At 37.4% G+C, this 12,747-nt stretch overlaps 1 protein-coding gene across 2 annotated transcripts in view; it reads left to right on the forward strand.

The window, feature by feature from the left end:
• Window positions 1–6,637, forward strand: part of LOC109109897 (zinc finger protein 618) — a 53,421-nt gene extending 46,784 nt beyond the window's left edge. Inside the window, exons 10-13 of one of the 2 annotated variants that reach the window (XM_019122909.2) lie at window positions 1,196–1,240; window positions 1,565–1,642; window positions 2,988–3,110; window positions 3,588–6,637. In XM_019122909.2, the coding sequence (XP_018978454.1) occupies window positions 1,196–1,240; window positions 1,565–1,642; window positions 2,988–3,110; window positions 3,588–5,119 (1,778 nt within the window). In that variant the 3' untranslated portion in view covers window positions 5,120–6,637. The remainder of the gene's footprint in view (window positions 1–1,195; window positions 1,241–1,564; window positions 1,643–2,987; window positions 3,111–3,587) is intronic. The other variant, XM_019122911.2, reaches the window with a different exon arrangement.
• The last annotated feature ends 6,110 nt before the right edge of the window (window positions 6,638–12,747 follow it).

Raw genomic sequence — 12,747 nt, forward strand, 5'->3', positions numbered from 1 at the left:
CAAGTATGTTTTTCGGGTACTCTTTACACCTCTGCCCTTTGTCTTGTTCCAATCGTAAATAAAAGATTTAAAATCACACACATAACATTAAATCAGATCATTACAACGACAATGTAACCTTTATTTATATAGCGCTTTAAACAAAAAAGATTGCGTCAAAGCAACTGAACAACATTAATTAGGAAAACAGTGTGTCAATAATGCAAAATGACAGTTAAAGGCAGTTCATCATTGAATTCAGTGATGTCATCATGCAGCTTAGCTCAGTTTAAATGTCTGGTATACCATCACTTTGTTTGCAGATGCCGCTTGCTTTTATTTGAATGCGTTGCAAGACATTCACCTGACATATGAAGAAATAAAAAATATATATTTTTTTTTGAACATTTAAAAAAAATTAAATAATTGGATATATGTTTTTGAGTATCATATTTGATACATCAGGCTTTTATGGCTCATATAGTATAATATAGTGAGAATATGGAGCTCATACCCCATAAAGACAACTTTTTTGTTTTTCCAAACTGAGCATAAATATACAATTTGGTGCAGATGCTGATATTTATAGTCAAAAATATTAAATTTTGATGGTTTATGTAAATCAATTGGGTCAACTTATATCAGACTACTTACATAATGCATATAAATATCAGTTGTCACTGTATATTTCCCAGTAATACAATGCATAATTATTAGGCAATATAATTATTGTTGATATTTTGATCATATTTTTTTCTAAGCACATTTTACCAATTCCAAACCACTTCAGCCTTAAGGGGATACTCCACCCCAAAATGAAAATTTTCGTTCCAAACCCGTAAAAACATCCAGAAAAGTATGAGAAGCATCGTCAGAATAGTCCATCTGCCATCAGTGGTTCAACCGTAATGTTATGAAGTGACGATAATACTTTTTTGTACACGAATAAAACAACAATAACAACTTTATTCAACAATGTATCTCCTCTGTGTCACTCCACATCAGCGAAGCTCCATTTTGATGAATCTGAGCTGTACGCAGTCAGCGTATGCTCTTCTGTGTCAGCCATGACACAGGATGCGCTGTTTTCTTTCAAATCAAAGTGTAAATATACGTAGAAAACATATCCTTGTGGAGCGGCTGACACAGAAGAGCGTACGCTGCCTGCGTGAAAGTGTAGTCATAGTTAAAAATAACATGGATTTTTGTCTTTCAGATACTCCAAACAGCCGGACCTATTCTTCCCGTCCCAGCCCTCAGAGTATGTATTTTGGAAATCCGTTTTTTTTTTCTTCTTCTTCATTTTCACCTGATATCACTCTTCTCATGTCCCATATTGTCCATATTTTTTTTTTTATTTTTGTAAATCATGACTGACTTCACTCGTGACCATTTTTGTGCCATTTGCATGGCTTTCAAACCTTGCAGGTTTGTTAAAACCTTTAAGTAAAAACATTTTGCCTGAATGCCTGACGCTGACCTAAATTTGTTAGCTGTATGTAGTGCTCTTATGTGAGGCTAAGCGGTTACGCTCTGTTATGAGAACATTGCTGTGTTCTGAGAGAAACTGGACGTTGTGTTCCAGAAACCTACTCGTGTGGAGCCTGTGGAATTCAGTTCCAGTTCTACAACAACCTCCTGGAGCACATGCAGTCCCATGCTGGTGAGTGAGCCCAGAAAATGAAAACATTTTCAGCTGTGAGCTCATCCAAATTTGGACTCACTCTGTTTTGTTTACATTATTTCTTTGCATCACCACTTGGGTAACTGTTTTATGCAAAGGGCACATTTTTACAGACTGCGTTATGTGAGCACTGCATAATATATCAAGTTTGTTTTGATCGTGTGCTTTTTGCTCTGTGTGATCAGTAAACTTAACATCTTTACTCATGCATGGAATTTGCACCTGCACAATTCCATAAAAACTCCACAGAATCATATTGCCATTTATTGTCATGTATTTGTTCAGTTTCCCACTTCAAGCATACCCATTTATGTTTAACAGGTTAGTTCACCTAAAAATGAAAATTCTGTCATTGAATATTCACCCTCATGTCATTCGAAACCTGTAAGACCTTCGTTCATCTTCGGAACACAAATTAAGATATTTTTGATTAAATCTGAGATCCCTCAGACCCTCCATAGACAGGAACACAACTGCAATGTTCCCAGGTCCAGAAACGTAGCAAGGACATTGGTAAAATAGAACATGTGACCTCAATGGTTCAACCGTAATTTTATGAAGCTATGAGAATACTTTTAGTGCACAAAGAAAACAAAAATAATGGTTTTAAGCGCATGCATCATGGTACTCTCCACATTAGCAATGCACTGCTGCAGATGGGATGAGGAGGAGAAGAATTGTTGAATCAAGTCATTATTTTGGTTTTCTTTGCGCACAAAAAGTTTTTTTTTAAAAAATATTCTTACGGGTTTGGAACGACATGAGGATGAGTAATTAATGAACGGATTTTCATTTTTTGGGTGAACTATCCCTTTAACAGGGTTCCCACTACCATCAAAAAAAAAAAAAGAGGAGCATGTCACCCCCCCCCCCCAAAAAAAAAAAAAAACTTTACTTCCATTTATGTCATTCTTCCTTTTATGACATTAGGCCAGGAAAAGTCTTGGAAATTTCTGCATTCAGAAGAAAACAAAATTGTGGCTCAACACTGAAACATTTAACAGGATTGAAATTTGCATGTTCAGTTTCTTTAAAATGAATTACACACAAAAACAAATGGAAAAGTCATGGAAAATGATTGATCATTAGGATCTCTATATTATATATAATGGGTCATTTTAGAATGCGCAGGTCAATTCCACAGATTTTCTGTCAAAATCAACTCAGAAAATCTGAAAATCTTTCTTTCTGCATGTACTTTGATCATTTTAATTTTTCACCCCTCAGTGTGTTTATCTTGTTGTTTTTCAATTAATACCAATGCTTTTCCCAAGAATGAGTACATAATGTTTTTTTTCTTCCTTCTGTTTTAATCCCCTCTTAGCTGATAATGAGAACCACGTTAAAGATGAGTCTCCGAAGCCTTGCCAAGCGCCTGTGGCCACACAGGAACAGATGTGGAAATCTCCTCAGCCGGCACAACAGAGGAACCACGTACCGTCTTTTCGTGAGTTGATTAAGACTTGATTAAGTTTATTATTTTCTTGGGCCAACAAAGTAAAGCTAGTAAAGCTAACCAGTTACTATGTTTCTTGACTCCTGTTGTTATTAACTTGGCTATGGTCGCTCAATTTTCATTGAATTTTCAGTTCACATTAAAGTTAACATTTGTTTCAAAGTAAATTAATGTGGGTGTCCTTGCTGATTTGCTATGTTTATTTGGGAATCAAGGAAGTCTCTGATTAATCCACAATGCACACTCCACAATGTCCACAATGTTTTATTTACAGGTTTATAAGAGGCAAAAGTGCCATATGTGTCCTCTCTAAGAAGTTAGTGTCACTCTTGTATGTGCCCCAGAAATTTTAACTGCATTTTTTGTTTTGATGGGTTGCAGCTGTTGCTGTTGCTTATGGATGTTTTGTAACAGTTAACTTGTAGAGATAACAAAGCCTTATTAATTTGTCTCATTCTGCTTTTGCAGAGAACAGATTACTTCCAGAAAAGGAGAGACAACAAGTGGCTGAACGTTTACTGAGAGTAATGTGTGTAGACCTTGGCCTTCTTGGCGTACTCAGCAGCAAAGACTTCCTGAAGCTTGCACAGACCCTGGTGGACACGGGTTCACGTAATGGGGCCTACTCCATTCGTGAAGCCCTGGGAGATATGAGCTCACTGGCATTAAAACAGCTCCCCCGTATGTACAATCAGGTCAAAGTAAAAGTCACCTGCGCCCTGGGTTCCAACTCATCCCTGGGCATTGCAGTGACCTGCCATTCCCAGACTATAGGACCAGACTCCTGCTATTTGCTGACAGCGTATCAAGTAGAGGGTGTGCGACTCCGGCGCTACGTGCTGGGACTCAAGGAGGCCTCATTAAGGGAGAGTCCTGAGCAGATACATCACTGGGTCCAGAATGTTCTGTCAGAGTTTGTCATGTCGGAAATCCGCACAGTCTACGTGACAGAGCCACGCTTGTCTTCGGTAGCCTTTTGCGGTCGCACCGGAATTGGCCTTCGTTGCGCAGGTTGCTCTCTAACAGCCACGGTTCAGGCCGTTCTCGGTCGCCGCAGCCTGCAAGCACGAGGGCTCCATGAACTAGGAGACCTTCTGGCTACATGTCGCGACATTGCTGCAACAACCAGCTTCAGTCAAGAAGGGAAAGCTGCAGAAGAGCCTGCTGCTCCGCCCTGCTGGGATGCAGTTGCAGAGGCCTTGCTCAAGGTACACGAGAACTTTGAGGCCACCTGTGAAGCGTACGGCCGTTCGAAGAGCACTGTGCCACTCTTGCAAGGCTTGAACAAGCACCTGCTTGGCACGCTTGCATGTTTGCTTGCGCCGCTAAGACAGGCAGCACAGGAACTAAGTGTGGAACGCTGCCCCACACTCCAACACGTCCTTCCCGTCTACCTCCGTCTCGAAAAACTTTTCACCTCCAAAGCCGGTGAAGCGGGTGCTGGCAGTAAGCTCTGCCACTACTTCCTGGAAGCCCTGAAGGAGAACTTCAAAGTGGAACGTGTCCATCAAGTCGCAATGATCCTGGATCCACAACTTAAGCTGCGGCCAGTCCCTGCGTACCAGCATGAGGATATTATCTCAAGGGTGTGTGACATGGCTGCTAATATGAGGGAATCAGGAAGCAGTGGTTCTGGGGGTATGTCTGTGGATGAGCGGGATAGCGAAGGACCATCAGCACCAAAGCGTGGCCGCCTGGACTGTGGATTGGAGAGGCCATCATGCGATGCTGAAGAGCCACAGGTACGCAAAGAGTTGTTCCAGTACCTCGGCGAACCACTCTTCAATGGCACAGGTGACCTTTTGCAGTACTGGAGTTCGGTCATGGACAGATACCCCAGACTGTCGCGGTTAGCGCTATGGTTGCTGGCTGTACCGGCTGTAGCTGTGCATGGAGAGTGCGTGAACATCTGCGAGCAGACCTTAGCCATGAAGAGAAAGCAGCAGGTCACTGCGGAGGAGATGAACAAGCTGGTCTTCCTCAAGAGTAATTTTGCTTGAGATGGCTCAGGGCTTTCAGCTAATGGCACCATAGACTGTTTGAAATGGAGACTTTTTGAACCAGATGTACCGGTCACTTCTCTTTACCCCTTCCAAAAATCCCGTTTTACCGTAAGTGTCTATCAATGAGGCACATGATAGAAATTTACCAAGGAAAGGTACATTAACAACTAATTCACAAACACCCCTTCAGACCATACAGTAGCTTGGCATTGGCAGTGGCAACAGAAGCAACTCGATGAAAATACAGTCTGCGCGAGGACACGGACGTGAACTTGTGTTTTCGATGTTTCGGTTAAACTATCGCTTAAAATTGTGATGTGTTTTTATCAGTATGTGGTTCATCCATCTCGCTTTTCTTTCTGTGGAATCCATCTGAAATTTAGTCAATGGATTATTAAAATCATACACAACATACTTTCCATCTAGTGAAGGAAAAAACGGGGTACTTAGAAAAAGCCATTTCTTTGCAATTACGCCTTTATGAAAACCACAAACACTCTTTGCTGTGACATCCGAACGATACCTCTCTTTAGCAGTTTGTCAGAGGGCAGATCAAGCTTGTAGAAGTGTATGTCTTGTCATAGGCATGCTCTGATTTAGTAATCTCAGTTAACCGGTTTGAGTGCGTTAAGCTCTTGTTCAGCCTCAGGAGTTTAAGGCCAGCAGAACTCAGATTTATACTTGGGTCACATAGATAAATGATTTTGCAATTATTTATTTTTATTTTGTCAGTTCTCACAATAACGTTGCAATAAATGTTCCGTAGCAGAAGTTTTACTGTCAAGCAGACTTTGATGCCTTGCACCTTTGTAGCAGCCTTTTTTGCCATTACAGCTCACTGGGATCATTTCCTTCTACAATACAATCTGCAATACCTGGAACAGCCACTTAAACCCCAAGATTGGATCCCCAATAATATTGGGTTATGGAAGTTTATAGGAATGATCTGGTGTTCCAGTCCAGTGGATCTTATTTATTTATTTTTTAATTGTTTTTAATGGTTTTTTTTTCTTTCTTTTTTTCTTGTTTTCCTTTTTTTTAGATCTTGTTTCTGAAAAAGTGGGAATAGGGCTATGAAATACAGAAACTGTCTGTCTCTCACTGTCTCGGTACAAACCTCCTTGAACAGAGGCAGCTAACTGCATTATTGTTTGAATGCGTTTTAAGAGGATAAAGCTAAACAAATATTCCATTATTTATGCACTGGATTTCTCTTATCATTATTTTCCTAATTTATCTACAGCAGGAAATTAGATTAGTGATAACATTAACTAGAAAAAAAAAATCATTGCCTAGATTAGGACCAAAGTATCTTTTAAAAGTAGTTTGTCATTGTGAATAATTGCCATTTCCGGACAGATTTGTAGTTTTATCTCATAATACTCATGCTTCCTCATAACGGTTTTGCCCTCATAAATTTCCACTGCCTTTGAACAACTGTTCATTTCAAAATTGTTCTAGTAAACAGACAGAAGTAACAATTTTCACTTCCATAATAAAATAAATGATCTTCAAGAGTATTTTGCAGTAGTTTTTCCAAGGAAAGATGTGATTTAGTATTATATAGTTTGTCTTGTAATGCCTTGAACATCTTTGTGTGATTATACAGATATGCATGCAGACAATATAAGATTGTTTTTAGTTTTCTTTTTTTTTTCTTTTTTTTTACCTTTAATAAAGTGGAAGAGATCTACAAATGCATAGTCAATGTTCACACAAAAGCAGAAATACTGTTGTCAGTCCTATTTTGAGTGCTAAATAAGGTTTTGTTCATGTGCAGATCTCCTTATAAAAGAATGACAACCGCATTCTGTAACAATAGTGATAGTAGGGCTGCACGATTATGAGAAAAAAAATCATAATTGTCGATGTTAGGGCTGCTTGATTATGACAAAAATCATAATTGTCAATGTTTCCCTTGGAATTGGAATTGCGATTTAATAATTACAATTGTCACAATTTACATTGAATGATGTTTTGTTTGTTACATTGTTTGATGCAACTGCATGCCATATTTTTATAGGAAAATAAGTTGAAAAGACTCTAACTAAAAAACTTTTAGTGCTTCTCTGTAGTAGTAAGCCTCAAATGTCAACTATACATCGGATTGGTTTCTTTAAATTATAAAAAAAGAAAAAATATGAATGGTATTATAATGTTGTAATTAAAATTAAAAAAATGGGAAAAAAAACCCTTAATATAACATGTAGAGAGAAAAAAAAAAGCATCTTAAGCACGCAGAATAACATTGAGTGATTAATTGCCACTATGAACGATTACGTAATTGTGACATCCGTAATTGGTAATCGCGATTAGAAATTCAATTACTTGTGCAGCCCTATGTGATAGACTTAGATTTTCTGGAGTCAAAGCCAAATTTTGAAGGTTCAGTTATATATGCTGTAGGATTAAAATGGCAGTGAAGTAGTCTATCACATCATTGAAAAGGGTAAGCATCAACCTCTCTCAGGTTATGTAAAATGGTGGTATCATGTAGTGAAAGAGAGAGTGAGACAAACCTCTTAAGTGTTTAGGAAATAGGCTTACAAGTTCTTTATAAATTTAAAAGTCATTTATAGTCTATGGACTATCATCATCTGTTCCTATGGTTACAGGCATTATTTGCCCTATGTAGAAGGGAACTGACTTTGGTTACCTGTATAGACATTGTAGGTACTCTGCTGTTGTAGGTGCAAGACGATTTGAGAATCACACCTGCTGGTAAATACGGTTGTTATTCCCAAACACTGACGTACACACCACAGAATTTTTGATTGCTATGATAAAACTATAGCGAACAATTGTTTTGGCGTTTTACGACTGTGAACAAGTTTAACCTATTTGGTGTCCGTTATGTTTGACCAAAGATTAGCGACCAAAGACGCATTGTGTTGTGCAATTTTACCTAAACTACCGATGACTGAGACGTTTGATGTAGCTATAGCCCAGAACACACCAAGCCGACGGTCGGCCATGTGGCAGTTTTTGTTCGACCGGCATCGGATCATTCTGATTGGCTGTTCAGCTGGTGAACCAGTACGCGAGAATAAAAAGGCAGAACGGACATGCTACTTGGCCGTCTGGTGTCGAGCGTTGAGCGTTGGCTTGGTGTTTCAGGGCAAATTTGGACCCAGACGCTGCCGACGTGAACCAACCCCACAGTCTGCTTTCGTCGCCACTAGTTCGTTGGCATAGGCTTGGTGTGTTCGGGCTTATTATTCTTGTGAAGCTGCTGCTTTTAAACAGCACACTCTTTGCAGTATGAGCAAGAAACAGTATTTGTTTTTGTTTTCTTTTTTAATGTGAGAGATTTGTTTGAGTCATCAACAAGAAGTTTAGGTCACTTCTTTTTGGCCTTTTTAAATTTAATGTTAATGTTGTTGTCACTACTTGAAAGTTTTTACAAGTTAAGTCGGTTGTAGAGTGGATTAATGCCTCATTTCAGACGAAGTCAAAGACAGGGAAACTGAATTGTACTGCTTCCAACATCAATGCCTTCAGGTCAACCACACGGTCACATGTCATGTAGCCTTATACCACAAGATGGCGTAATGACTCAACGTGAGCAATTTGTGTTCCCAAATCAATTATGAACAAAACAAAAGCATAGGACACTTAATGCTCAGGTGAGCTTCTTAAAAACAAGCTGAAGTAAAAAATAAAAAAAGCTATACATTTGTGTAGCTAATATACATCTTTGTATACCACACTGTAAACTTGATGTTGCCTTGTGCTCTTAAGTCACCGCCCTCTTTCAACTATTATTATTTTTTTTTTTAAGATTGTGGTTGAATACTAATGTTCAACTTTAAACGCCTTTCCAACATTTTATTCCCAAGTTGGAAGAAGGAAAGAGTTCAGATCTATCTGAACACAAATAAGCACTCAAAAGAGGAGTAACAACCGTATTTAGCTCCAGCGTGTACGTGACCATTGTGTGAACGCAGCCATTAGCCTGAATTGCTTAAGAGCTTAGTTCAGACAAATTTGATCTGCTGAAAAGAAAAGGAGCAGGGATGCATGTTGTTTGGACTTGGTATCTCACATACCCCCAAATACAGATAATGATACTGGCTAGCATGTGCAGAAATGTTCATATGTAAAAAAGATTTTGATAAACCTGGCCCAAAAACAGCTGCTGTTGAATATTGTCGTATTTCTGTGTAACCACAAGAGGACAGAAGTGTCTCAGAAATCTGTCTTTGCAAAGAGTCTCCAAACATCTTACCTCTGTTTTCTATTCAAGCATTTCAGCTATTTTGATAAACTCAGTCTATGAATATGTCAGACTTCATGAAGGTTTTCCTTTTTTTTTTCTTTTTTTCTTTTTTTTTCTAGACGAATGTGTACATTTTTGGGGAAACATGAAAGATGGTCAAATGCAAAATGCTCTTCAGCAGCAGACAAGTTTTTGACAAATACTAATCTCTGAAAGTATAAAACACTGTTTTAATCACAACTATTTATGGATGTACAACAATTAGTAATATCATTCATTCTGTTTGTTTGAGAGGGTCCCCCCATCATAGTCCAGCCTACATTTGTCTTTGACAGGCATTTTTCTGATTTTGTGTATTAAGTTGTTTCAGCTGTAGGTCTAATTTATACTTTTTTAACAACACTATTTTTCTAAACATGACTGATAGAGTTTTTTCTCTCCTTATCGACTGTCAGTAGTACACTGCGCTGTTCTAAGAATCTATCTACTCCTGTAGTATGTGCTGTGTGAATAAAATATCTTCAAGCAAAAAAAAAAAAAAAAAGTGTATTTATTTATTTTGGATAGTCACTCTTTATATTGCATTGCTCATGCTCAGTAACTGAACTTAATTGGGAAATGTTTTTTTGTTTTTGTTTGTTTGTTTTTAAAGAGAGAGAGAATTATAGTGTGGTTCGAGTCGTGCTTTTATGCTAAACATTCCGACAAGTGCACTTTAAACGAGTCATGAAATGAAAAATCAAAATGTCTTTATTTACACATGTAAGAATTTGTTCTATCATATTGCTAATTTCATACCTCGATGCAAACTCCTGAGTTTAAAATGAGTTTTTGTTTCAAGAATGCCCCTGTTGTGAGGTCACAACATTTTCCTTTATGTGCCCCTTAACATGCATATTCAAATTAAGGAGGTGTGCGTTTAACAACTCATGTCTGTCCATCACTTAACCCTATTAAGACCCAAAGTGTGTCATTGTTAGAGTTCTGCTTCTGCTGATCAAATGAGTACATACACTGATTTCCAGGCAGCAATTGTGTTCTGGTTCAGTAAGCATACTTTTAGGAAAATGTACAGATAATAGATTTTTGCAAGCACAATTACCACGCTGAATCAGACTGTTGAAATCATCGTGGTTGCATTGCTTCATTTTCCTCAGCCTCAGAATCTGACTCCGGTTCAAACATACTGTATATGGGTCTACAACGCGTACACAGACACAACATATTTTTGCGACATTTCAGCCTGTTCATCATCAAAATAAAATACCGTTAAAGAAACAAATAAAAAGTTACACTGCTCCATTGTACAAAATTTGTTGCATTCAGCATGACCAGCGCTTCTCTGTGCTGATATAGTGAAGGATGATGTTTTATGTCGATGAAAGTACAAAGCCTTGCCTATAATAAATAATATTTTGGCATCCAGAAACATTTTGAATGATGAACCATGAAGACTGTAAACATACAATTGCGACAATATAGGCCTATGGTTTACTTATGTTTTTCAAGTTATCCCCAGGTAATAAAGTATATGAATAATGCAGTGCTTTACATAGCATTTAATACAGTACAGAAAGTATTTTGCCTTATGTGATAAAAATTTAAAAATTGTAGTATATAAACAAAATATAAAATTGTCATTAGTAAATAAATAATATATATGGAGCAGCAGATATCACAGCACCCCAAATCATCACTGACTTCGGAACCTTCAGACCTTGATTTCCAAATGAATGCCAAATTTACCACTGAGCAACAGTCAGGTTCTTTTTCTCCATTACCCAGGTATGATGCTTCTGATGTTGTTTCGGTTTCAGAAGTGGCTTGGTAGCCCTTTTCCTAAAGGCGTCTGAGCGTGGTGACTCTTGAAGCACTGACTCCAGCTTCAGTCCACTCCTTATGAAGCTCTCCGAAGTGTTTGAATCGGCTTTGCTTGACAGTAATCTCAAGCTTGCAGTCATCCCTGTTGCTTGTGCACCTTTTCGTACCCAATTTCTTCCTTTTAGTCAACTTTGCATTTAATATGCTTTGATACAGCACTCTGTGAACAGCCACCCCTTTCAGTAATGACCTTCTGAGACTTACCCTCTTTGTGGAGGGTGTCAATGATTGTCTTCTGGACCATTGCCAAGTCAGCAGTCTTCCCCATTATTGTGGTTTCAAAGAACAAGAGATACCCGAAATTTATACTGTAGAGATGGTCATTTAATGAAACTCAAATTCTAATATTTTGAGATACTGGATTTTTGACTTTCATGAGCTGTAAGCTCTAATCATCAAAATAAAATATTTTACTTTTCTTGTAATGAATCTATAATACATGAAAGTTTCACTTTTTGAAATGTTACAAAAAAAAGTTTTTTTTTTTTTTTTTTTTAGATGCACCTGTATATGTGTGAGTGCGTGTATATATATATATATATATATATATATATATATATATATATATATATATATATATATATATATATATATATATATATATAATATGGATGTGTAAAGTCTAAACACAGAATTTTTAAATGCCTGTAGGTTTTATTTTTTATGTATTATTTATTTTTTGACATCTCTATAATCTTCAGCTGATGCTGAATAGTGTGTTATCACTTATGACACATGGTCACATAACAGCATTAAGCTGACTTTGAATTAGAGAAAAACTTGAGGCATGTAGGACCGGTAACACTGCATTCATAAACTGGTAACTTAATTCATAAATGTCATCTAACAAAGGTAAAGGGCATATTTTGACCATATATTTGTAACTGGGATGAAGTAAACATCTGTTGAGAATTTTAACATATAATTTTTGATTGTGTTGAATTAAAAACCCAAAACTGCAGCAGGTCCACCAGACCCACAAACACTGGCGAGTATAACAAAAATATGAACACCACACAAGGGTTAATAAACAAACTCCAGCTGTTCCAAAATGCAGCAGCTAGAGTTTCCTGTTTCTGTCAACACTGCACTGGCTCCCTTTTAAACATTGTATAGATTTTAAAATCTTGCTTATTGCTCCTAAAGTAAGTAGATGTCAAAAGATCCATTTTGACCCCTTTCCCACTGAATAAAATTCACATGGAGCCACAACATATTTGATCCCCAAATAAAGATAACACAGCATATACAGGTCCTTCTCAAAAAATTAGCATATTGTGAAAAAGTTCATTATTTTCCATAATGTAATGATAAAAATTAAACTTTCATATATTTTAGATTCATTGCACACCAACTGAAATATTTCAGGTCTTTTATTGTTTTAATACTGATGATTTTGGCATACAGCTCATGAAAAACCCAAAATTCCTATCTCAAAAAATTAGCATATTTCATCCGACCAATAAAAGAAAAGTGTTTTTAATACAAAAAAAGTCAGCCTTCAAATAATTATGTTCAGTTATGC

The sequence above is a fragment of the Cyprinus carpio genome, chromosome B5 (genome assembly GCF_018340385.1).
Source record: "Cyprinus carpio isolate SPL01 chromosome B5, ASM1834038v1, whole genome shotgun sequence".
NCBI lineage: Eukaryota > Metazoa > Chordata > Actinopteri > Cypriniformes > Cyprinidae > Cyprinus > Cyprinus carpio.